At 41.9% G+C, this 27,697-nt stretch overlaps 1 protein-coding gene across 1 annotated transcript in view; it reads right to left on the reverse strand.

Annotated features, from left to right (window-relative positions):
* The window catches only part of rpa2 (replication protein A2), a 31,231-nt gene extending 10,973 nt beyond the window's left edge, over nucleotides 1–20,258 (reverse strand). The window contains exons 1-4 of the mRNA XM_087976740.1: nucleotides 20,136–20,258; nucleotides 18,791–18,909; nucleotides 15,793–15,894; nucleotides 3,501–3,614 (exon numbers count right to left, since the gene is read on the reverse strand). Of these exons, the coding sequence (XP_087832866.1) occupies nucleotides 3,501–3,614; nucleotides 15,793–15,894; nucleotides 18,791–18,909; nucleotides 20,136–20,151 (351 nt within the window). The 5' untranslated portion in view covers nucleotides 20,152–20,258. The remainder of the gene's footprint in view (nucleotides 1–3,500; nucleotides 3,615–15,792; nucleotides 15,895–18,790; nucleotides 18,910–20,135) is intronic.
* Nucleotides 20,259–27,697: the final 7,439 nt, after the last annotated feature.

Genomic DNA, 27,697 nt, shown 5'->3' on the forward strand with positions numbered 1-27,697 from the left:
AGAGGAGAACTACCAAGCCCAGCATGTGAACCGACTGCTTTAAAAATCTCTCTCAAAAGTACCTTTTCGATCAGTAACCTGTGAAGTAGAAATTCCTAAGAACAAAAGCAGCACAGGAAGATCCAAATAGAAGCACAAAAGCTGCCTCGTTTTGAGATAAGAAGTGTGGTTTTGTAAATCTTAATTGGGAGTTGTAATCAGACTAGGATTATAGAAGGGGAGGTAAAAGCTAGGTTAGAGGAAGAAATTGTAAATAGTGGTTAGTTAATTATTCTCGTAATACTTTAAGAAACAAAGTTGTTAAATTTTTTACTTTAAATAGTTCTTGGCCACTCGGATTTTTACAGATTAATCTCCAGCATTGCAGGTAAGACTTACCAAGCAAAGCATTACTAAATACAAAAAAGTCAACTGAAAATCAAACTACATAAATAACAAATTGAAAGATTACGAACACAAGAACTAAATCAAAGTCATGCTGACAGATTTGTATTGGGAACAACGGAAGAGACTCAAGCATAAACAATAACATGGACTAGTTGAGTCAAATGGAAAGTGTGGAAATCAGCAGAAAAGTGTATTTTATGTTAAACGGCATTAAGCAGCACAGATAGTTTCAACGTTGAAGTCATTTTAAAAATGCTTAATCTTCTTATATTAGTTTTTGCAGCTCTAGACGTGGTGTTACAGAAGTCTTCAGGATTCAGAATTAAGGTATTTAGCAATAGGTGTTCGTTGAACTGAGTTTCATAAACTCAAATTTATGTTCATCACAAGAGACTCACAGGGTAATTTAGAAGGTAGTGGATATAATGTGGAGCTCTGTAGTGATCTACTAAAAAGTTACCTAATCATTTTAGAACAGAATTTAAAAATGTTATAGATGCAAGTGAAAATAATCAACATACTAAAGCAAAAACATAATTTTATGACTACAAATCAGATAAATCACACTGGGTTTTGCAAATTAAATGCAAGGCCTTTTCATTTGTCAAAATAAGAAAATGGCGGTCTTGATTAGAATGGCAAAAGAGTTGAAATTTGTAAAGTACAACTAATTAGATTCTCAATTTCAGACGAGTGAACACAGTCACTTGACAGGGTTGAATTAACTGTAGAAATAGATATAAATAAGTAATATCAATTGCACCAAACTAAATTATTCCCATTTACAAACATCAAATGCTCTTTCCAACAATGAATTTGATCTACACAAACTAACAAGCAGATTGAAACACATTTACATTCTGTCCAGAACTAGATATCTGCAAAACAATATTATAATTGAAAGGACAGACAGAACACAACATATGTTTACACAGAACATATACACTTACTAAATCCAAAATATAGCTAATTTTGGGTTCCAATGAGGGCTTCATTTCCTAATAGCTCCTGCAAGTCTTAATGTCCGCTTTGAATGGCAAAAGAAAACAGACAACACATGCTATTTTAAATATCTGGAAGACCCAGCCATCAGAAACATGCTGTGGGGTTGTGGAAGTCATGGACTGGCATGAAGACTAGACAACAAGACAGTATGAAAGATACAGGATATTAGCAAATCCTCTCTGGTTGCCCAGTAACAGGAAGGATGTTATTAAGCTGGAGAGATTTCAGAAGAGATTACCCAGGATGCTGCTGGATATGGAAGGCTTGAATTATAACAAAAGTCTGGATAGGCTACAGCCTTTTTCACTGGCGCACTGCAGGTGGAAAGGCCATCTTATAAAAGTTCCTAAAAGAATGAGGGATACAGATAGGGAAAATACATCTTCCATTAATTCTAGGATGGGAGATTTCAACATCTGGGGGACATTTTTAAGGTGAGAGGACAGATTTTAAAAATCTCTTTTTAAAAGAGGGTAGCTCGCAGTTGGAATGAAGTTCCTGATGAAGTGGTGGATGTGGATACAATTACAATGTTTAAAATACATTTGAATAAGTGAATGAATAGAAAAAGGTTTGAAGGGATATGGGACAGGAACAGGCAGGTGGGACTAGTTTAGTTTGGATGATGTTCAAAATGGACTGGTTGAACCAAAGGGTCTGTTTCTGTGCTGTATGACTTCGATTCTATAAGCCACTTTAATGAATCTAGTGGTCAGCTGCAGGGGAAAAAATAGTTTCATCCCAAAAAGGGTTCTGCTGCAACAGACCTCGAGCAGTCAGGGATCAGAAAATTCTGGGAGCCAGTAGGTACAGCTACTTATTGGAGTTACAGCTCAGAGCATTTTAGTAGCTGTTTAGAGTCCTGGGGGCTGGGGACTGGTGGTAATAATCACAGGGCTAGTAATTCAGAAGCCTAGACTAATGTTCTGAACATGAGTTTGATTGCCACCACAGATCTCAAAAGCTGAATGCAATTAAGAAGGCAATCCAGAACTAAAAACTAGCCTAATGGTTATAAAGTAACCACTGCTAATGGTCATGAAAAACCAATCGAATTCAACAGGAATAAAAATTTAACAACTTAACACTTGACCCCATACCTACATTGTGTATTTTGAAGTGCCTTTTGAAATACAAAGTCACACAACACCAGGTTACAGTCTAACTGGATCATTTGAAATCAGAAACTTTCAGAGCTCCATCAGGTGAAGTTCACTTGACAAAGGAGCAGTTCTCCACAAGTCTGCGAATTCAAATAAACCAGTTGGGACTGTAACCTGGTGTTGTGACTTCTCACTTTTGCCACCACAGTCCAATACTAGCAATTCCACATGGTCTTCTGAAATGGCCTAACAAGCCACTCAGTTATAGAACAATTAGGGATCAACAATAAATGCTGCATTAGCCAGCAATGTCCATATTCTACAAATAAGGAAAAAAAGCTAAAAAGCCAATAATAATTCAGTGCAGCATTGGATGCAGGTGAACGATATTTGCTGGTATAGCTGAAAAATATTGGGAGCTTGCAGGAACCTTTAGAGAATCTGTTGTAAAGCTAGAATTGTGCTCATGAGTGAGAATGTGCTAGTGTGTGGTCTAAGGTATCAAGGAGGGCAGTCCCAAGGAAAGGAGAGTGAACTGCCAGGACATGTGTTGAAATTGAGATAGGACAATGTTGCAATTTGAGGGAGCTCAAAAGCTAGATTTGTGCAATTTGAATGATTTGTTGAGTTTTAAATTAAATTTGGCAATTTTGTGTCACTAATGTCTGGGGTAGGTTGTTAAGAAATCTGCAGGATACTCACACATGCTATTTGATATACTGAAATGAGCTTAACTAATGTTTGCCTGTTATCCATATTTACCTCATCAATTCCGAAAACCAGAATGCACATTCTATACCTTGAAGGTTGTGTTACCATTCTAACTTTATATAGTAGAATGGATTTTTGTTTGTTCAAAATCAAGGAAACTCATGGCTTTATTCTTGAAGTATCTGAGATTTCAAACATTATCTACACTTAAAAAGTGTTCCTGGTTAATGATGAAATAAAAATTTGATGGCATCATCAGGGATGACAAGATACATGAAAAATTCATTTACTTACATCAGTATCTACCCACTGTCTTACATCCATAGGGGGTGCAGTCATGTCATCCAATTTGTACAAAATGTTTGTTGGTGCTTTTTCTGCATCTTTGATCATGCCAACCACAGTTACCTAAGAAAACGAAACATCTGTAAAGCTCAATGTTAGAAGAAATCTACTACAGAGGTAACAAAACAAAAGCTATATGTTGTTATTTATAATCAAGGCATGTTTTATATACTAAAATCTCAATCATGTTCTAAGCTCCCATACCACATGTCACAGAAATTTGAGGGTGCATATATGAGGATCAATGGTCAGCACAACATCGTGGGCTGAAGGGCCTGTTCTGTGCTGTACTGTTCTATATTCTAATAGGGGCATTAGGTTAACCACAAGCAAAAACAGAAGCTTCTGGGAAAGCTCAGCAGGTCTGGCAGCATCTGAAAAAAATCAGAGCTAATGTTTCAGGTCCATTGACCCTTCTTCAGAGCGAATGGCAGCTCGGAAAACTTTTTTTAAAGCTTGGATTTAGTCCCATTAACTAAAGAGATTCTAAATTGGTTTATATTTTATTTTGTCTTTTTCTCTTACAAGAAAAGAGCCCCAGAAACACAGCAACAAAGAAGAAAAATATAAGGCAATGTCTTCTACTCCGGAGAACTGATTTCTTCCACACAGTACACTGGCAATGGCCGGGCAGCTCGGAGTCAGTCCCCTGAACTGAGGAGATTCTAATCTCCTGGAGAAAATATACATTGTTTTTATTCCCCAGCAGCCATGTCGTGTGTGTGTGTAGGTGGAGGGCACAGTAAAGAATAATAAGTGCATAAATCTTTATTCATATTCCACCACCAGGAAGGAAACACCCAAGTGGCCAGTGACAAGCCGTGCCCTTCTCAACAAAAGGAAAGGCTGAGTGACCAAAAAAGTGAAAGGATGGGCAGGGATTCAATCAAAATACAAAGGGGGAAATTTTTAAAAAAAGGTGTTGGCTTATATGAAGATAGGTTTTGGGATGAGGTAAGGAGTAAACAATAGGTGGAAACAGAGCCCAAAGAAAGAGAGAGGCTGTTGACTAGACAGTTATTTACTGTCTGAACCAGATCATTATCTACTCCTTTGTCTATCCAATTGCTCTTCTTTTATTGGGCTCTATCCCCATCTATTGTTTACTCCTTACCTCATCTCCAACCCTACCTTCTGCATAAATACCAACATTTTCCTAGCTACCATCAGTTCTGAGGAAGGGTCACCAGACCAGAAATGTTAACAGATTTTTCCATCTTTTACTTATAAATGGTGTCCAACATATCCTCCCTCATTAACACCTGAAGGAGCTGATCTCCAAAAGCTTGTGTTTTCAAATAAACCTGTTGGGACTATAACCCAGTGTTGCCTGATTTTTGACTTTGTCCACTCCAGTCCAACACCAGCACCTCCACTTCACAGATGCTACCAGACCTGCTGAGATTTTCCAGCAACTTCTGTTTTTGGTTTCAGATTTACAGCATCTGCAATTCTTTCAATTTTTATAAAGTTAACTACAATCCCATTTCTCCTGCAATACACTTAATAAGTGTATTTTTAAAATACTTAACTACTTCACATTTAACAGCCATTAATGGTTCAGAGATAATCTTATTTTGGGCATTTCATATCCAAATTACCGCATACAAACCTTTCTAACCTCTCCCTTGCAACTGTACAATAAGAGCACTGCTGAGGAATAATAGTCAAAGCTTTTCATCTTGCACTCATCAGAACAGTTTGCAAAAGTACCAATATAAATGAAAAACATTTTATACTACAGCAAGCATTTTATGAACCAGCATCTATGGTACCAAGAGTGTTTTGGTTGATCAAAAAGGTCCACATAGTAAATGCGAAAGCACTCAAGTGTTAGAAGCCTAATGCTGGGGGTACACACCTATACTTCATTTACAGCATAAATCGAATAATACCACACCCTTGTCTTAAATGATACTGGCAGCGATCGTTTTCACCTTGCACTCAACTGACTGCTCAGACATCATGATAATAATCAAGGTATTTCAGGCATATAATGTTTGCCAGTTTATCAAGAGTGCCACTTCAAACAAAGTTTGCTGTTTATTAGCAGAGTACAGAGTACTTGGAGAATGGACTCTGATTGATAGAGGCATCGTTATGGAGATTATAGCAGTTAGACGAGTTTGGGCGGCACGGTGGCACAGTGGTTAGCACTGCTGCCTCACAGCACCAGATTCCCGCCTTAGGTGACTGACTGTGTGGAGTTTACACGTTCTCCCCCTGTCTGCGTGGGTTTCCTCCGGGTGCTCCGGTTTCCTCCCACAGTTCAAAGATGTGCAGGTCAGGTTATTTAGCCATGCTAAATTGCCCGTAGTGTTAGGTAAGGGGTAAATGTAGGGGTATGGGTGGGTTGCACTTCGGCGGGTGGGTGTGGACTTGTTGGGCCTGTTTCCACACAGTAATGTAATGTAATCTAATCTAATCTTTGTTTAAACTGTTCGAATGATGAAAACACTGCCCTAAGAAATGACTCAAAGAATGCCTCTCACTTGTTGAGTTGAAACAGATACAATGTGTGCACGTGTTCTTTTTGTCTGCAAAGAACCGGGTCTTGTGTATGAATAAATGGCTACCAGCATACACAAGTCTGCCACACTGCAAGATCAACTAAACTTTAAAATGCTTGTCAATGCAATCCTTCAAACACATGTTAATTTAGCAAATATTGTTCTCATGTTTTCAGGTTACACAAGCTTGTTGGTTGGGTACAGCAAGTACTTTGTTGCAAACAGTTCAAAGTGATATGCTGTTTGACAATTCACCAGTCTTTCAGACACATGGCCTATATAACTCACATCACACTAACAGGATGTGGATTTACTGTTGCCAAATTTGCATATAATACAAACATGGAAAAACAAGTTGAGAGAGGGATACAATTAGTTAGAGATATTCACAAGATAAGTAAATGAGCAAAAAGTTGGCAAATGGAGGAAAAAATGTGGAAAAATGTGAAATTGTTTATTTTGCAAAAGGGAACAAAATAACAGAATATTACTTAAATGGCAAAAAATTGCAAAACAAAAAGGGAGCACTGGTGAATTAAACAAAGCTAGCACACAGGTGCAGTAGGTAACCAGGAAGGCCAGTAGAATGTTGGCCCTTATTTCAAGGAAACTGAAGTATCAGAGTAGACAAAAAATACTGCAAGCATACAAGGTGCTAGTGAGACCACATCTGGAGTATGGTGAGCAGTTTGGTCCCCTTATTTATAGTCATACAGCACAGAAACAGACTCTTCAATCCAACCAGTCCATGCCAAATGTAATCCCAAACCAAACTAGTCCCACCTGCCTGCTCCTGCCCCATATTCCTTCAAACCTTTCCTATTTATATACAGTTCCAAATGTCTTTTAAATCATTGTAATTGTACCTGCATCCACCACTTCGTCAGGCAACTCTGTCGTTACGACCTCTCTTGGGAGACAAAAAAACCCAAGAACAAAATAACCTTTTTAAAAAGTGACCGCATTGTCGCACTGCTCTCATGTTAAAAATGTGCCCCCAAATTTTGAAATTCCCAATCTTAGAGAAAAGCCAACGACCAACAACTCTATCTGTATCTTTTATTATTTTATAAACTTCTATCAGGTCACCGTTCAATCTCCTACCCTCCTGTGAAAGATATCCCAGCCTTTCCTTATAACAAACCTTCCATACCTGACATGATGTCATTTCATTGAAGGTAGTTCAGAGGAGGCTCGCTAGGATGATACACTGAAGGTTGGTCTGAAGGTACAAGCTCTTAGGAAGGCAAATGGAATTTTGTCCTTCATTGCTGAAGGGGTTGAGTTTAAAAGCAGAGAGGTTACGCTGCAGTTGAACAAGGTGCTGGGGAGGCCAATCCTGGAATACTGTGCGCAATTTTGGTCTCCTTACTTGGGATAAGGATGCACTGGCACTGGAGGGGGTGAAGAAGAGGTTCACTGGATTGATTCCGGAGTTGAGGGGGTTGACTTGAGAGACTGAGAAGACTGGGATTAAATTCATTGGAATTCAGGAGATTTATATAAAAGTATGAAGGGAGTCAATAAGATAGAAGTGGAGAATATGTTCCCACTAGGCAGAAGTGGGTACTGGAGATGCTGGAGATTAGAGTCAAGATTAGAGTGGTGCTGGAAAAGCACAGCAGGTCAGGCAACATCCAAGGAGCAGGAATGAAGCCTGACCTGATGACGAACTTTTGCCTGAAACGTCAATTTTCCTGCTCCACAGATGCTGTCTGACCTACTGTGCTTTACGAGCATCACTCTAGTACGTTCCCACTGGCAGGAGAAGCTAGGACAAGACAGCAGAACATCAAGATTAGAGGTAGCAGACCTAGGACTGAATTGAGAATGAACTTCTTCACTCAGAGGATTGTTGATCTATGAAATTCTTTGCCCTGTGAAGTAGCTGACACTACTTCATAAATGTTTTTACAGCTAAGGTAGATTTTTTTTTTAACAATAAAGGAATTAAGGGATACGGTGAGAGCGCGGACAAGTGGATCTGAGTCCATGAAAAGATCAGCTATGATCTTATTGAATGGGGGAGCAGGCTCAAAGGGCTGGACTGCCTACTCCTGCTCCTCGTTTTTATGTTCTTAGGATCCCTGGTATGGACAGATTGTCGTGAGCAAAAGGTTAAACAGATGGAGTCTCTACTTATTGGAATTCAGAACGATGAGGTGATTTCATTGATACATACAGAATTCTTAAGGCATTTGATAAGGGAAATGCTGAAAGAATACTTCCCCTCATGGGAGGGTCTAGGATCAGAGGACATGGACTTTCAGAATGAAGGTTCATGTGGAGGGTTAGTAAGGTAAGATTTTTTTTATTTTTTTCAATCTCTCTTGGCAGGAGTTATAGGGCTTTTGCCCGAAACGTCGATTATACTGCTCCTCAGATGCTGGCTGAACTGCTGTGCTTTTCCAGCACTACTCTAATTTAGACACAGGAATTATAGGGAGGCCATCACACCGAAGTTACAGGATAAAGGTAGCTGTGTGACCATCAGGAAAGGGAAAGGGAATAGGCAGACAGTGCAGGGATCCCTTGTGATCATTCCCTTAGATATGGGGTGGTAATGGTGGAACCTACCAGGGGAAAGCCACAGCGGCCAGGTTTCTGAGCCAGGCTCAGTAGTGGGGGTGGGGGGATGAATAGGAGAGTGATAGTGATAGGAGATTAAATTGTGAGGGGAACAGACAGGAGACTCTGTAGTCATCAGCGAGACTCCCAAATGCTACATTGCCTCCCGTATGCCACGATGAGGAATGTCTCAGATAGAGAGTCTACAGGATTCTTAAGGGGGAGGGGGGGAAAAGAGAGAGCAGCCAGAAGTCATGGTACACATCAGTACCAATGACACAGGAAAAGGGATGAAGACCTGAAGAGAGAATATAGTGAGTTAGGTTGGAAACTATAAGTCAGGACAAGCACAGTAGTACTCTCAGGATTGCTACTGATGTCACAGGTTAATGAGGCTATGAACAGACCACGTGTAGATGAACATGTGGTTTCAGATATGGATCTTTGGGATACATTCTGGGGGAGGTGAGACCTGTACTCGGACAGGTTTCACCTGAACGGGAGGGGCACCAATATCCTGGGCAGGAGATTTGCTAGAGCTCTTCGGAAGGGTTTAAACTTGTTTGGCATGGGTGTAGGAACTGGAGCTACAGGTCTGAGGATGGAGTAGCAAGCTTGCAGAGAGTGAGAGAGGTGGGATAGACAGTTGATATGGCAAAGATGCAGTCAGTGTAATGGGTTGAAGTGTGTCTGTTTTAACACAAGTAGTATCAGGAATAAGGGTGACGAACTTAAGAGTCTGGATCAGTACTTGGAACTGTGATGTTGTAGCTATTACGGAGACATGGATATCACAGGAGCAGGAATGGTTGTTGAATGTTCTGGGGTTCAGACGTTTCAAAAGGAACGGGGGGCTTGGGTAAAGAGGTGGGGGAGTGGCATTGCTCATCAGGAATGGTATCACAGCTGCACGAAGGGAGGTTGTCAAGGAGGGTTTGACATATGGGTCATATGGGTGGAAGTCAGAAACAGGAAAGGAACAGTCACTTCATTGGGAGTTTTCTCCAGATCCCCCAATAGCAAAAGAGATACAGAGAAGCAGATTAGGAGACAGATTCTGGAAAGGTGCAGAAGTAACAGGGTTGTTGCCATGGGCGATTTCAACTTCCCTAAAATTGATTGGATTCTCCTTAGTTCAAGGAGTTTGGATGGAGCAGTTTTTGTCAGGTGCATCCAGAAAGGGTTCCTGATGCAATATGTAGATAGGCCGACTACAGGGGAGGCCATATTGGATTTGTCGCTTGGCAACAAACAAGATCAGGTGTCAGACCTATCTGTGGGAGAGCATTTCAGTAATAACGATCACAATTCTTATAGTCATGGAGAGGGGGATAGGAGCAGATGTAGAGAAAGTATTAACTGGGGGAGGAGGAATTACGCTGCTATTCGGCAGTTATGGGGTGCCTAAATTGAAACAGATGGTGTCAGGCAAATGCACGACAAACATTTCTCGTTGATTTTTGTGCTCCTGTCCATACAGGAGAAACAAAAAGTGACAGTGGCTCAGTGGTTAGCACTGTTGCCTCACAGCACTAGCCTTAGGTGACTGTCTGTGTGGAGTTTGCACATGCTCCCCGCGCCTGCGTGGGTTTCCTCCAATATTCCAAAAGATATGCAGGTCAGGTGAATTGGCCATGCTAAATTGCCCAGTGTTAGGAGCATTAGTCAGAGTAAATGGAGGGAAGTGAGTCTGGGTGGGTTAGTCTTCAGAGGGTCAGTGTGGACTTGTTGGGCCAAAGGACTGTTTCCACACTGTAGGGAATCTAAACAAAACGTGGAGACTACTTAGGGAGCACCTGCTGATAGTGCTCAATAGATCTGTCACACTGAGACAAGGAAGGGATGGTAGGGTGAAGGAACCCTGGGTGACAAAGGATGTGGAACACTGGTGAAGAGGAAGAAGGAAACTTACTGAAGGTTGAGGAGGCAAGGATCAGACAGGGCTCTAGAAGATTAAAGGTATCCAGAAAGGAACTGAAGCATACACTTAGGAGAGCTAGGAGGAATGATAAAGCTTTAGCTTATAAGATTAAGGAAAACCCAAGGCATTCTATGCTTGTAAGGAAAAAGACGATGGCTAGAATGAGGGGAGGCCTGATCAAGGGTAGTGGAGGGAACTTGTGCCTGGAATCAGAGAAGGTGGGGAGGTCCTTAATGAATAGTTTACTTCAATACTCACTACTGAGACAGACCTTGATGTTTCTGCTGAAGACAGCATGAAATAGGCTGATATGCATGAACAGATTGATGTTAAGAAGGAGGATGTGAAAATTTTAGGCCAGACAGGATATACCCAAGGTTACTACAGGAAGCAAGGGAAGAGATTGCTGCCCTTTGGCAATGATCTTTGCATCCTCACCTGTCCATTGGAGTAGTGCCAGGTGATTTGAGGGTGGCAAATGTTATTCCCTAGTTCAAGAAAGGGAACAAAGAGAATACTGGGACCTGCCATGATGAAGGCCTCCAAGCCCTCCATTTCTTCCTCTCATGCCATCCCAACCAGTACCCTTCCACTGACCCCCTCATCTGCCTGGTCGAACTGGTCCTCACCTTAACTTCTCATTCTAATCCTCCCACTTCCTCCAAACCAAAGGGGCACCCGCATGGGCTTCAGCTCTGCTTGCCTCCTTGTTGGGTACATGGAATAATTCGCAGCTACAAAGAAATCATCCCCCACCTTTTCCTCCGCTACATCGATGAGGAGGTTGAACAGTTTATCAACATCACCCTCACCCAGACCTCAAATTCACCTGGATCATCTTGGATACCTCCTTCCCACTCCTGGACCTCTCCATCTTCATCTTCATCTCCATCTCTGGCAATCAACTAACCACGTATATGTACTAAAAACCCCCGGATTCCCACAGCTAACTGGACTACACATCCTCCTACCGTGCTTCCTGTAAAAATGCCTTATTCCCAATTCCTCCACCTCACATATTCCAGGATGACCAATTCCATCATAGAAAATCCCAAATAGCCTCCTTCGTCAATTTCCCCTCCCAAGTGGTCGACAATGCACTTCAGTGCATCCCCTCCACTTCCTGCACCTCTGTCATTGAACCCCATCCCTCCCAACACAACAAGGACGGAACCCCTCTGGTTCTCAGCTTCCACCCCACCAACCTCTGTATATATTGCATCAACCTCCACCACCTACAAACAGACCCCACCACTAGGGATATATTTGTCTCCCCACCCCTATCAGCATTTCAGATAAACCATTCCCTCCGTAACTCTCGTCAGATCCATGCCCCCCACCAGCCCTCACCCCGCCCTGCAAAACCTGTACTCACACCTTCCCTCTCTCTTCCATCCAAGGCCCCAAGGGAGCCTTCCACATCAGACAGAAATTTACCTGTACCTCCACTGATATTATCTAATGTATCCGTTGCACCTGATGTGGTCTCCTCTACATCGAGAGACAGGGCCAACTTGCGGATCGTTTCAGAGAACATCTCCAAGAGACACGCACCAACCAACTCCACCGCCCATGGCTGAACACTTCAACTCCCCCTCCCACTCCCCAAAGGACATGCAGATCCTGGGCCTCCTCCATCGCCAAACTCTTACCACCTGAGGCTTGGAAGAAGAAAGCCTCATCTTCCACCTTGGGACTCTGCAACCAAACGAGATTAATGTGGATTTCACCAGTTTCCTCATTTTCCCTTCACCCCACGTTATCCCAGTCCCAAGCTTCCAACTTGGCACCGCCCTCATGACCTGTCTATCTGCGCCACCATCCTCTCCGACCTATCACCTTCCCACCCACTTTTTTTTTTTAAGATTAGATTACCTAGTGTGGAAACAGGCCCTTTGGCCCAACAAGTCCACACCGACCCTCCGAAGAGAAACCCACATCCCTATGTTTACCCCTGACTAATCCACCTAACACTACAGGCAATTTAGCATGGCCAATTCAGCTAACCTGCATATCTTTGGACTGTGGGAGGAAACTGGAGCACCCGGAGGAAACCCATGCAGACACAGGGAAAATGTGCAAACTCCCCGCAGACAGTTGCCCGAGGGAATTGAACCCAGGTTCCTGGCGCTGTTAGGCAGCAGGGCTAACCACTGAGCTGCCACTCATCTACTTATAGCATTCTCAGCTACCTTCCCCCTCACCCCACCCCCAATTTCGCTCAGTCCCCCGGTCCACAAGCCTCATTCTTGATGAAGGGCTTATGCCATAAAAATCGATTTGTCTGCTCCTTGGATGCCACCTGACCTGCTGTGCATTTCCAGAGCACAGTCACAACTCTGATCCTGGGAATTACAGACCGGTCAATCTTACGTCAGTGGTGGACAAAGTACTGAACAGAATTCCGAGACAGGATTTATGATTACTTGGAAAACCATAGTTTAATTAGAAATAATCAGCATGGCTTTGAGTGGGGCAGTTCATGCCTCACCAATCTTATTGGATTCTTTGAGGATGTGACAAAATACTGAAGATATAGCAGTGGATTTGGTACATATGGATTTTAGCAAGTTGTTTAATAGGCTTCCCTATGGTAGGCTAATTCAGAAAGTAAGGAGGCAGAGGATACAGGGAAATCTGGCTGTTTGGATACAGAATTGGCTGGTCCATAGAAGACAGAGGATTGTGGGAGATTAAATGTATTCAGCCTGGAGCTTGGTGACCAGTGGTGTTCCGCAGGGATCGGTTCTGGGATCTCTGCGCTTTATGATTTTTATAAATGACTGGGATGAGGAAGTAGAAAGGGGAGTTAAAAGTTTGCCAATAACACAAAGGTTGGAGGAGTTGTGAATAGTATGGAGGGCTGTTGTAGATTGACAAGAGGCATAGATAGACAGAAACCTTTTCCCCATGGCAGAAACATTTATCATGGGAGGGCATATTTTAAGGCAACTGGAGGACCGTTTAGGGAAGATGTTAGAGGTAGGTCCTTTACAGAGTGGTGGACACATGCCAGAAGTGGTAGTAGAGTCAGATACATTAGGGTCATTTAAGCAACTCTTGGATAGGCAGATTGAAGTTAGTACAATGAAGGGTATGTAGTTTTGTCTGACCTTACAGAAGGATAGAAGACCAGCACAACATCGAGGGCCGAAGGGCCTGTACTGTTGTATGTTCTACAGTTCTAGACAGATATTCCAAATTATTAAGCTCCCAAGTGCAGAGATGAACTGACCCCCCTACTTTATTCACCTGCCCCTTCTTTGGTTGCAACATTAATTTAGAAAACCACCCACGAGGATAGCAACCCCTCTTCCAGACTAAATGATTTCAAGTTTTAAAAAGGTCCAATTTAGCCAAGCAAACAAACTTATGAGTTTATTACTTATTAAATGAAATAAGTCAGCCTGAAAAATATATGGATCAATCTTTGTGGTTCAAAAGTCACAGCTTATAGCCACTGAAGGAAAAATAAACTGGTTTTATTTAGGATTAAAAATTGTTTTGTTTTTTGCAGAGAAAATAGCCCCTGAACTTGCACTGGTCTGATAGCTCCTGACTAGTTTGCTTACAGGACCAATCTGTACAGGTACCTAGGAATCAATCACAATTGCTCGCATGCAGATGGCTTTTGTCGATAATTGGTCACTAGTCCATGCCAGCTAATCTCCATTTGCACATAGTCCTTTGCTTCAGCTCACCGGCAAACTACACAACTACTGCCTCAACAGTCAGCTATATAAAACAGCACTTACAATGAATGTCAAGTTACTTGCTTTCCAAAATATGCAGCAATCCTTCAACAATCCCATTTCACTCCACAATCAAAACTACAGGAAAGACAAGTCAGAATTCTTGGCTTTTGCAGGTTGGTAGAAATCTTTGATGTACTTCATTGGCAGTATTCAAATTAAAAGCGCCTTTCCTATTCTGTTTCCTTCTGGCCAGCTTGCTAGCTATTTTACTTCAAGCAACGTTCTATTCATTTTACTAACAATGCAGGTGCAACTAATTATGGTTTATTGATTGCCAATTTTACAGCACCTCAAGCCAGACTGGTACCCATGATCACCTCTGCTCACGACCACTACCGCACCCAGACCAAGGGTTCAACTAGTTTATAATTCTTTTGTTCATTACTGGAAGGACATAAAATGTCTGGAAGAGATGGCTTTCCACTGAAGGGGTTGACTAAAGCTCCCCCTTTTTTACCGTTTTATGTTAGGTATCTCTATTCGAAGTGCCCATTTGTCTACAATTGCCGAAGTCAAGAGTGTAATAAAAATGCTTCCCACTTGCCTGAATGCATGCAGCTCCACCACTACTTCAGAAGCTTAACACCATCCAGGAGAAACAGCCTGATCGATTGGCCAAATATCCACTCCCTCCAGCACCAATGCTCTGCAGAAGCAATGTGTACTATCTACAAGATGCACTGCAAGAATTCATGAGATTCTTAGACAGCAACCGCCAAACACATGGCCACTTCTATCTAAAAGAGGAAAGGCATTACCTGCTAGTTCCTCTCCAAGCCACACTCCACCCTGAATTGGAAATATATCACTATTCCTTCACTGTTGCTGTGTAAAATTCCTGGAATTGCCTCCTTGAGAGCACTGTGTCTACCTTCAGCATAGGAACAATTGCAATTCAAAAATGGAAACTCACCACCACCTTCTCAAGGGCAACTTGGAAAGGCAATAAATGCAGGCCAGCCAGCAGTACCCACATCCCACAAATGATTAAAAAAAAACACCCTGTTCTCAATACAGTATAAGTGCTTTCTCTTGTACATTTCAGGACAATTTACAAGATGAAAAGTTTTGACAAAGTGTCATTTATCAGCAATACTAGAAATATTTATCAGATTAAACCTCAAGAATCATGAATACAGTCTTTCAAAATGGATTAGCAAGCAAAAAGCAGAGCAAATTTGGCAATTACACATTATAATGTTATATTCTCACTGAAGTAAAAATAAAACTAATTCACACTCAGCTAATGACTGCTTATCACGCCCGCCCCCGACACCAAACCCTTTAAAAAGGGAAGCAGGAAAGTGAGACTGTTTCAGGATTTCAAAAAATCTTTATGTCCCTAAATATATCTAAAATAGACATTTAGATATGTATCCCTTAATTTAAGTCATGAAAATAAATGGTATTCACTGATAAATCTGAAATCATTTAAAAATCATATTGCTGAATTTGGAATATTCATTAGTTAGAAGCTTTGCACACACCTGAGATAATTCCACCTCTCCAATCCTGAAAATCTCTTCTGTTTGAATAGCAGACATTAGCTGTGACACTGTACATGGAACTATTTGCTGGGCCCGTGACCTCTGATAGAAGAATGAACAACAATGTTAATTCAGCAGATCTCAAATATGTTTACAGAAACAGAGAACTGGTTCAATTACAAAAGTATAAAATTTATAGACTGTCTCTGCCCACAAAGTAATTATTCTAATGTTTTAAGATATTAAAACTGTATTTTAATTACTGTTTCATCTCTTGTTACAATAATGGATTGATCAGAAGGTGGTTCTAAGCTTTTAATTACAATATTACAGGGCTCAACAATAAATGGCAATGCAAAATGGAAACAGGAATGTGGCCATATCTTGTCCAAATTGCATTCATTTGCCACTTAATCATGTTTAAAGTTAAAATGTGTGATGCTGGAAAAGCACAGCTTGTCAGGCAACATAAGAGGATAGTTCACATTTTGAGCACAAGCTCTTCATCAGGATTTTCGATTCTGATCTCTAACATCTGCGGTCCTCATTTTCTCCTACTTAAATCATGATTAGCGAGCATTTTGATTGTGGAGTTGTATTACAGAATAATGTGTACTCTGAGGGCATGATAACTCTGATATTGCAACAGGTCAGAGTAGCCAAATGGTGCAAAATAAATTAACATTTTTACTGATTGGCTTCAGAAAATCCAATAAACAAACTTAAACTGTGACAATAATGCTGGTGTCACCCTATTTAGCTTTCAGAATGTTTCCATTTAAATAATTTTAAAGTTTAAATTTCAAAGTGTAAAAGTATATTGCACTTATCACTTTCACAAAGCCTCCTACACTTTCTGGACACAGCAGTTACTGTTCTTCAACAAAATCAAGGAAGCATTTACAAACTGGTAGAGATTTATAAATTTCTAGCATTTTTTGATCAGATGAACCAGCTCAAAACAGATTGTAAATATAGATATAAAAATACAGCGCACTGCAAATTTACCACTGGTAATTTAAACAAGACCAATACCAATTTTTATGTTCTAGGTAAAAGAATATGCACTTGACACCCAATTTTATATTGCATCCCACAAGCAGAACTATAGTGCTAAGTGGCACAGAAAATGAAGTTGTCCAATCTGAAACTCAGATCCTAAATAGAAACAAGGGAAACTACAAAGGTATGAGGGGTGAAGTAGCTACAACAGATTGAGTAGTTTTGAGTAAAAAGGCACAATTGTAATAGGCAATTGCTAATATGCAAGGAAAAATGTGTAAGTTATGTCAATCCTTTAGTGTAAAAGGACATAATAGGAAAGTCAGGCCAACCACAACCAACAAAATAAATTAAAGATAGCATTCGATTCAAAGAGGAGTCATAAAAAGTTGTTTGAGAAAGTAGCAAGCCTGAGGACTGAGAGCAGGCTAGAATTCAGCAAAGGAAAATCAAGAGGATAATCAAGTGGGGACAAATAGAGTACAAGAGTAAATGTTCAACTAACAAAAAAGCAGACTATGTTTTTATAAAGTAGGTTCTTTCAAAAAGATACATAGGCACCATACAGACAGAATAAAAAAGAAAATGGCAGAAAAAAAGAAAATGGCAAAACAAAAACAGAATTAATGTCGGTTGGATCTTCACAGAAGACAAGAAAAAAAAACTTTCCAGAGATGTTAGGGCTAGTGGGGAGGAAGAATTGTAAGAAACTACTATTGGCATAAAAAAAATTGGAATTAATTGAATTCAAAATTGATATCAGAGGGCCTGATAATGTACATCCCAGGGTACCAAATGAGGTGGCCATGGAAATAGCAGGTCTTCCAAAATTCAATAGATTCTGGAACAGTCCTAACAGATTGAAGAGTGGCAGATGTAGCCTCATTATTTTAAAAAGGAAGAAGGGCAAAACCAGGAATAACAGACAGGTTAGCCTATCAGTACTAGGGAAAATGCTGGCATCCATCATAAAGAATGAAGAATGAAAAATACCAACAAGATTACACTAAGTAATCTAATCTAATCTAAAAGGAGGGAGATCCAGTTGATGAGGTGGATTTGATTTTCAGATAACTTTTGAGAATGTCATGTGAGAAGTGATTCAGTCAACTGTTTCATTGGAGTTTTAAAATAAAAAAAAAGGGGCAGGGACATGGAAAGGAGCAGGAGTTAGTAGAGTCAAAGATGTACAGCATGGACACAGTCCCTTTGGTCCAACTCATCCATGCTTACCAGATATCTTAACTTAATCAAGTCCCATCTGGCAGCACTTGGCCCATACCCCTCTAAACCCTTCCTATTCACAGACCCATCCAGATGCCTTTTAAATGTTATAACTGTACCAACCTCCACCACTTCCTCTGGAAGGTCATTCCATAGACACACTACCCACTGCGTGAAAATGTTGCCCCTTAGGTCCTTTTTAAACTTTTCCCCCCTACCCTGAAACTGATGCCCTCTAGACCTGGACTCCCCCACCCCAGGGAAAAGATCTTGTCTATTTCCCCTACCCATGTCCCTGAGGATTTTATAAATCTCTATAATATCACCCTTCAGCTTCCAACATTCCAGAGAAAACAGTCGCAGTCTATTCAGCCTCTCTCTATAGCTCAAGTCCTCAATCCTGGAAACAAAATTCTGACTGGTCCAGACAGACTGAATGCAGAGATGTTGGTTCCCTAGATGGGGGTTTCGTAACAGGATATTACAGTCTCAGGATACAGGGTGACCATTTCCAACTGATATCAGGAGACATTTCTTCACCCAAGTGGCAGTGCCCTGCAGAATTCTCTCAGAAAGCTGTGGAGATTTGGTCACTGGAAGTATTTAAGAAATAAACAGATTTCTAGAGACTAAAAGGTGTTAAGGGGTATACAAAGAAAGCAAGAGTACTGGACTAAGGGTTTAGTCATGATCATTGAATGATAGACAGTACTCAACAGGTCAAATGGTCTACTCCTGCTCTCATTTTCTATCTTTTAAATACTGTACTTACCGTTTTTCTGTCACTTTGGCTGCCTCCAGCTGGTGAGCCAAACCCACCAGGTGACTGCAAATAGCCCCCACCTCCGGCACCAGTATCTCCAAAACCTCCATAACCTCCACTAAAAGTACCTAGAAAATAGTATTGGAGGTCAGTTCCAGCATCAAAACAAAGCTACATTTACAACTTCATAAACTACAGTTTTCATCCATTTCTAATGAGTATTTCAGAGAAAATGACGACTGTAGACGCTGGAGAGTCAGCGTTAATAACATAACACCAGGTTATAATCCAACAGGTTTAATTGGAAGCACTAGCTTTCAGAGCACCACTCCATCACAACCATCTGATGAAGGAGCAGCGCTCCGAAAGCCAGTGCTTCCAATTAAACCTGTTGGACTATAACCTGGTGTTGAGAGATTTTTAACTTTGTACACCCCAGTCCAACACCGGCATTTCCAAATCTTGATGACACATGGCATCAAAGAAGGGGTATGTCTGAAACGTCAACTCTCTTGCTTATCAGATGCTGTCTGACCTGATGTACTTTTTCCAGTGCCACATTTTAACAATTTTAAATAGTATTTCCCATTCTGCTCAGATGGTCCAAACACTCCCTGGCCTCCTCACACCATCTAATATCTCTGCTACCCTCAGATATCTGAACTCACCTAATTCTTGCCTCTTAAGTATTTGAATTACTCCCTCACTGATGGCTGACCTTTCAGCCACTGACTCTTAAGTGTTGAAATTTCCTCCCTTAAACTCTTGACCTCCTCCTTCTACCTTAAAGGTGTGGCCAATCTGGCAGCACTAGTGGAGCGAGAAAAGTTAACATTTCAGTGCCTTAGTCATTCATGAGAAGTCCATTCCCCAAACGCTGACATGAGACAGAAAATACCACAGGCAAAAAAATTCCGAACACACATTCAGTTACATAATATTTTACAATGTATTACATTTAAAATTACATCTTTATTTTTCCTAACAAAAGCACACGTCAGTTAAGGAATGAATATTACAGCTAGAGTATTTATAAACATAGCGAGGCCTCAAAACCCTATTCTACTCTCCCTGCCCATCTGTACACCCTGACACACTTGCTCCCCTCCGGCTTCATAAACTTTCTTCCTCCCCTCCCCAAAATGCACTTTCGGTTTATTTTAATCCGTTAAAACCGCGGAATAGAGTGGGGATTGGAAACGCGTGAGAACTGGAGAGCCAGAAGCTGCAGGCAAGCCTCCGCTCCATTCGTGGCGCATCCATCTTCCAAGAGCCCGATCTGCAGAACCGTTCTTGCAAGCCTCGGCTTTTCCCCGGCCACCTTCTGCACGGAAAAGTGAAGCCACCCTCTCACCCGGATTATTCCACATCGTCCCTTCCCGCGACCGTTTAACGGATGAAAGCACGCTCAGACCGGACAAAGCGCGCCAAACAGGTCGCGTGCAGCAGCCGACCACTCACAGGCCTCGATATTCAAATTCCTCGCCCAACCGTTGCCAGGGAGTCCGGCTCGTGTCGAGGGTTGTCCCACCCGGTTCTTCACCTGGCCCGTGATTGGTGTGTAATGGTGAAGCTCTGTTGGCCGCTGCCATTTTTGTTACTGGCACAGCTCTTGCTCAGTTCCTGCTTCTTTTCCATGAGTGTCGTCTGAAGTGTAAGTTCATACTTTATGGCACATATGGCGAAAGTGAGCACTGCAGATCAGAGTCGAGAGTGTGGCGCTGGAAAAGCACAGCATGTCAGGCAGCATCCGAGGAGCAGGGGAGCCAGCGCTTCAGGCCAAAGCCCTTCATCAGGATGCGCAGTGTGCTGAACAATTTAAAAATATAGCATTTGGTTGACACAAACAGCTGGTGCCCTGATGCAATGGTACAAAAACAAATTCGAATTCGGCCAATCAGTTTGAACTATGTCCCAGAGACAACTCCATTCCAATTTTAATTTTACTGTGTGGGAAGACATCAAACCAATGAAATGATCTGATGTTTTGGGGTATAAAACCAGACGTTTTGAACAGTTAGGGGGAGAACAGCAAAAAGCACCTACAAGTAAAGACTGCCAGCAGAATAGCTCTCTGAAAGGAACCTGTCCATAAGAAATTTGTGCAGCAGAAGACCAAAACTGAGCTAGAGAAACCTGCAGAGAAAGTATGACATCCGAAAATGATAACTAGGTTTGAAAGTGATTTGCTGTAAATTTAAGAGGGAATTTATCGGACCAGTATTGTACAGTAGAAGGTAAAAGATAGATTTAGGAGAAAGGAGTTGAAAATAATGGTTCAAATGTTCTCTGTTGGACTTAAAAAGTTGTTAGTTTCTTTAGTGAAATCTGAGATAGTTCTTTGCCTCTCGAAATTTAACAGATTACGGCGCTAGGTGAGATTCTCTGTGTGTCGGATTTAAATTAGCTGAAGGGTTTACCCTGTGTTGTAACACAGAGTACTGACAAAGTAATCATTAAAATTTTTTGTATACACAAACCAAAATCAAATACTGCTAGTTGAAAATCCAAATTTCAAAATAAATGACATTAAAAGATGTATTTTACACACTGTACATCACAACACGTGCACTGGGAGGCCAAGCTTCAAGCTAGCATTAATACATTAATAAAGGCGTATGAAAAATTGACCTTATTTGAAAGGGAAAAGATCCACTATCAATCTGCTCCCAATCCACAATATCACCTTTATTGACTATCACAATCCAAAGCAGTACTTGAAAGGTTAGGGCCTCTCAAATTGCCACAACTTCAATTTGGGTGGTCTTAGCCTCGGGATTCCCTTCAATCGGTGAGGATATTGTATTTCTCCAGGGAGGTTTGAGGTCGACCTTAAAGCATTTCCTCCTGGTATCATTTTCATGATAATGCTTGGAGTAGAGAGCTTGTTTTGGAACAGGTACCCAGATAATGTGGCAAAACAGACCTGTGGATGCTGGAGATCTGAATCAAAATCAGAAATTGCTAACAAATCTCAGCAGATCTGCCTTCATCTATGGGAAGAGAACAACGTTAACATCTAGGGCAGCAAGATAGCTCAGTGGTTGGAACTGCTGCCTCACAGTGCCAGAGACCCGGGTTCTATTCCTCCCTCAGATGAATGTCTGTGTACAGTTTGCAGATTCTCCCCAAGTCTGTGTGGGTGTGCTCCAGTTTCCTCCCACAGTCGAAAGATTGGTGGTTAGGTGGATTGGCCATGCTATTTGCTCATAGTGGCCAGGAATATGTAGGCTGTTTAGGTTGGCCATGGGAAATGCAGGGTTATAGGGTAGGAAGGTGGGTCTGGGTGGGCTGCCCTTCGCAGAGTCAGTGTGAACTTGATAGGCAAAATGGCCTGCTTTCACATTGTAGGGATTCTATGATTTGAGTCTGATGACTTTTCATCATAACTATAGCAGCTAAGGAAAAACTAGTAATCATGCAGAAAATGAGATTGAAGGTAGAGATGAAGGGAGATGTGAGCGGTTAGGTGGAGATGGAAGCCAGTGAGAGAGGGAGAAATACAAAGGGGTTGTAAATGAGGAGATTGTGGATGGCAGACCAGGACAGAAGAGAAGCTGAATGAGTGATGATGAGGTTTACGGGTAGCAGAAAATGGGTAGTCTGTGCTGAAAGCAAATTATGTAATGTGATAATAGACCTGCCAGTGTGTTGCCTGTGCTAAAAGCAACCCATGCAATAATAGGACTGGGTTTGGGAGTATGTCAACAACATAGATGGATGGAATCAGACTGTAAATTTATTGAGGAAGTGAGGACTGCAGATGCTGGAGATCAGAGCTGAAAAATGTGTTGCTGGAAAAGCGCAGCAGGTCAGGCAGCATCCAAGGAGCAGGAGAATCGACGTTTCGGGCATAAGCCCTTCTTCAGAAATGAGGAAGGTGTGCCAAGCTGGCTAAGATAAAGGGTAAGGAGGAGGGACTTGGGGGAGGGGCATTGTGAATGCGATAGGTGCAAGGAGGTTAAGGTGAGGGTGATAGGCCGGAGAGGGGGTGGGGGCGGAGAGGTCGGGAAGAAGATTGCAGGTCAAGAAGGCGGTGCTGAGTCCGAGGGTTGGGACTGAGATAAGATGGGGGAGGGGAAATGAGGAAACTGGAGAAATCTGCATTCATCCCTTGTGGTTGGAGGGTTCCTAGGCGGAAGATGAGGCGCTCTTCCTCCAGGCGTCATGTTGCCGTGGTCTGGCGATGGAGGAGGCCAAGGACCTGCATGTCCTTGGCGGAGTGGGAGGGGGAGTGAAAGTGTTCAGCCACAGGCGGTTTGGGTTGGTTGGTGCGGGTGTCCCAGAGGGGCGGTTGGGTTATGACATTGTGCGTCAGAGGCTGTAGGGTCCCCATACAGAAAATGCGATGCTCACTTTGAGCTTGTGCTAAGGCTCATCCACTCTCTTCCCTCCACAGCAGGGGTCCCCAGTCCTCAATTATCACCCCATCAGTCTCTGCATCCAAAAGCTTGTAATCCACCATTTCCATCAGCTCCAACAGGACGCCACAACCAGACACATCTTCCTCTTCCCTCCCCTTCTTTGTCAGCAATATGCAGGGGCCTTCCCTCCAGGTCACCTTGGTCCATTTCTTTTCCATTCCCAGCAACCCCCCCCATATCAACACAGCAATAGTAAAAGGTGAAACACCTCCCCTTCACTTGTCCATCCTCACCATCCAAGGCCTCAGATATACCTCCCAAGTGAAGCTGCGATTTACTTGTACTTAATTCAATCCAGTCTACTATATTCACTGTTCACAGTGTGGTTTCCTCTGTACTGTGTGACCGCTTTGCAGAACACCTGCATTCTGTCGGTAAAAATGACTCCAGTCACCTGCCACTTCACCACACTACCGTGTTCCCATACATCATTGCTGTACAGGCTTGTTTCACGTCTGTTTGTGACAGCCCTTTGGTTTTCCCCATCAATACCAGCTGTTTCAGTTTTGCCAGGAATGGATCTTTCTGTGTCCAAAGTCTGATATTGTCAACTGAAATTGGAAGTGTGTCCAGAAAATTCAAAGCATTATGGACTTTTCCAGGGGCAGTATCTCCAATGGTGCCAGTAGGAGGTGGCTAAATGCACTTGCATTCGCTATTTGGCCTCCCGGATGGTGTTCCAATTTGTAATTATACACAATTAGTTTTAGAGCCCATGACTAAATGTGGCCTGAAGCTATGGATGGCACTGCCTTGTCCTCTTTAAGTTGACATCGTAGTGATCTGTTATTATTGCAAATTTAGATCCATAAAGGTATTGATGGAACTTCCTGACTCCAAATATGACCGCCAAACCTTCCTTCTCCATCTGGGCGTATTTATGTTCTACGTTGGCCAAAGTCCTTAATACATACACTACCAGGCATTCCTCTTGATCTGGGCCATCTATGAAATAGTATGGGGAGGCATCGCATTTCACTACCGATCTCACTTGGGACCATAGTATGCCAACACCGGAGAGGATGATAGTTGTTTCTTCACTTTCCTGAAAGCTATGGCTTGCACTTCCCATAATAATGCACCAAGCCTAAGGAAAGACCTAAGTTCCGGTACAGACGTGGGAATCAGGACACATTTGCTTGCCCTCACTTTATTTCCAATCGGTGCAACTCAGTCTTGTTGACTTTGTAGCCCAAGTAGGTCACTTGAGGTGCCTTGAACATACTTTTTTCCCTTCTTAGGTGTATGTCCGCCTGGGAGAAACTCGAAGGACTATGTCTAAGTTTTCTAAGTACTCCTATTGGTCGTCTCTGTTATTAGCATGTCATCTAGATAAATGGCAACGTTGGATAGAGTTTGCAAAATGTTCTCCATCATCTGCTGAAAAATTGCACAGACTGATGATACCCCAAATGACAATTTCATATACAAACCTTTATGGGAATTAAATTTCCAGGGAGAGCTAACCATTTGATTACAAAATTGGCCTGAAGATAGGAGACAGAGTATGGTTATGGAAGGTGCCACAAGGATTGGTGCTGAGTCCACTGCTTTTTGTCATTTATATAAATGATTTGGATGTGAATACAGGAGGTATGGTTAATAAGTTTGCAGACGACACCAAAATTGATGGTGTATTGGACAGTGAAGAGGCTTATCCTAGAGTATGCAGGACCCATCAGATGGTCCAATGTGCTAAGCATTGCCAGATGGAGTTTAATTTAGATAAAAGAAGGGTGTTGCATTTTGGTAAGGCAAATCAGGGCACAACTTATACACTTAATGGTAGAGTTGTGGGGAGTATCGCTGAACAAAGAGACCTTGGGGTACAGGTTCATATTACCTTGAGAGTGCAGTTGTAGGTAGACAGGGTAGTGAAGAAAGTGTTTGGTATGCTTGCTTTTCTTTGTCAGTGCATTGAGTGTAGGCGTTGAGAGGTCATGTTGCAGCTATTCAGGACATTGGTTCTGCCACTTTTGGAATATTGTTTTCAATTCTGGTCTGCCTGTTATAGGAAAGATGTTGTTAAAATTGAAAGGATTCAGAAAAGATTTACATGGGTATTTATGGGGTTGGAGGATTTGAGCCATAGGGAGAGGCTGAATAGGCTGGGGCTCTTTTCCCTGGAGCACCAGAGGCTGAGGGGTTATAAAATCATGAGGTGCCTGGATAGTGTGAATAGCCCAAGGTCTTTTTACCAGGGTAAGGGAGTCGAAAACTGGAGGGCATAGGTTTAAGGTGAGAGGAGCAAGATTTAAATGGGACCTCAGGAGCAACTTTTTCACATAGGTGGTGGTGCATGTGCAAGATGAGCTACCAGAAGAAGTTGTAGAGGTGGATAAAATTGCAACATTTATAAGTCATCTGGATGGGTATATGGATAGGAAGGGCTCAGAGAGATATGGGCCAAATCTTGGCAAATGGCGCTAGATTAATTTAGGATATCCAGTCAGTATCGGCTGGTTGAACTGAAGGGTCTGTTTCTGTGCTGTACATCTCACTGACTGTATGAAAATGGATAAGAGTTTCAATCCATAATTTGAATTTTTGGAATAACTCAGTAATTTAACAAAGAATCTGCTGTGAATAAGATCTTTGAGAAAGAGAGATTGTGAAGGAAGGTTACTTTGACCTCTGCATCCAATGGGACAAAATGCATTGCCACTAAAGTACCTTTGTAAGAAATGCCGACTGTCTCTGTGCGTATTATATGCTGCAGTGCCCTGATGTATTGTTCCATGGAGCCTTATGGATTATGGGTACACATTCATGATTCCTTACATACAACAGATCTACATCTTAGTCTTAACATCAAGGGGAATTTTCAAAAGGAACTACATTAATTTAGGGTTTCTGGTCAGTATGGATGAGTTGAACTGAATCATCTGTTTCCATGCTGTACAACTCTATGACTCAAATTGATGCATACTTCTGGAAATCGTTATTTAATCGCAATTGCGAGTACACATGGCTCATGTCCAGCTTTGTGAAGGAGAGTGCCCCATTCCAGCTTTGCATTTGAATCCTCATTGTGAGGCATTGGGTATTTATTCAACTGTGAAAAGCAGTTTACCATTTGTTTAAAATCGCCGCAAAAGCAAACTGATCCATTGAACTTCACAATCGGTATGACCAGTGCTGCCCCTTCCACAAACTGGGCAAGTTTGATGATCCCTTTGCTTTCCACCATTCTCTTTTCCTTCTCTACTTCTGCCCATGAGGCAAATGGCACGGGATCATGCAGAATACTGGAATTGCTTCCTGGTCAACATACAAAGTGACCTTGACCCCTTTGATAGACGCTAGGCCTTCCTGAAAGATTTTCAGTTATTTAATTAGGACTTCACTCAGGCAGCCATTTTCTTATTGAAAAATGTTGAGCTAAACTAGGTGGAATTCTCTCAACCAATTTCACCCCCTCAGGCTTGGGCCCAAGCCTTTTACAGGCAGTCCCCAGATTACGAACGAGTTACATTTTTTTCCACTGTTCATAAGCCAAATTTGTGTGTAAGTTGGAACAGATACAGGCTAATCAGTCCACCATTCATTAGGACAAAACATTGTACATAACTCAGATTTTGAAAAATAATATTTAAAAATGAGAAACTGGAGGTAGGTTCTTAAATATGGATCGTTCATATGTCAGGCATTCATAACCCAGGGACTTCCTGTACTACAATTAGTGGTAACTGAACCAACTGCTTCTCATATAAGACAGAACTGAAGTTGTAGCCTTAATCTGTAAAGATTCCCTGGGATAGGTTCTCAGTTTAGCCAAGGTCTTGTGCCAACCTAAGGGTTGGAGTCCAGAGCTAGTTTTGTTAAAGACTGGTTCTACAATTACTGAAATGGCAGCATCAGTATTGACCTCCACTAAAACCAGATGACCATTTAACCAGACATTTATTTTGATTGGTTCTGATTGCGATGTTGCTAATGTTATGGATCAGGCCAGACCCCCTCAAAACATTTCAAGGAAGTAACCCGGACCTAACTTTGCCAATTGTTTTAAGCAGGTGTAACTTGGATATTCCAGGAGTGATGCAGCTGACCTGACCACTTAGTTTTAAACAAAACAGAATTTATTTGCAAGATTACCATTTGAAACACAACCAAAACAGATCAGAATACAGAATAACTTAACCCATCTGAAAACTCAACAGATTATCCCAACTTAATATTGCTGTTCCAAATGCTTGCAACAATGCCCATAAACACCCCTTGGCAATAAAGGTAAAATCAAACACAGGATCTTACAGGAGAGAAGTCAGAGAGAGGGAGGGTCAGCATGGACCTGCTTCTCTTGGATCTAGCAGCTTCACAACTGACTGACCTTTGTGAAGGTAGGTCGTGCCTCACAAACCTTATTGAGTTCTTTGAGAAGATGACCAAACAGGTAGATGAGAGTAAACCAGTTGATGTGGTGTATATGGATTTCAGCAAAGCGTTCGATAAGATTCCCCACAGTAGGCTATTGTACAAAATGCGGAAG

This window comes from Chiloscyllium plagiosum, unplaced genomic scaffold (assembly GCF_037043375.1).
Source record: "Chiloscyllium plagiosum isolate Xiang-an unplaced genomic scaffold, Cpla_swu_hap1 HiC_scaffold_30, whole genome shotgun sequence".
NCBI lineage: Eukaryota > Metazoa > Chordata > Chondrichthyes > Orectolobiformes > Hemiscylliidae > Chiloscyllium > Chiloscyllium plagiosum.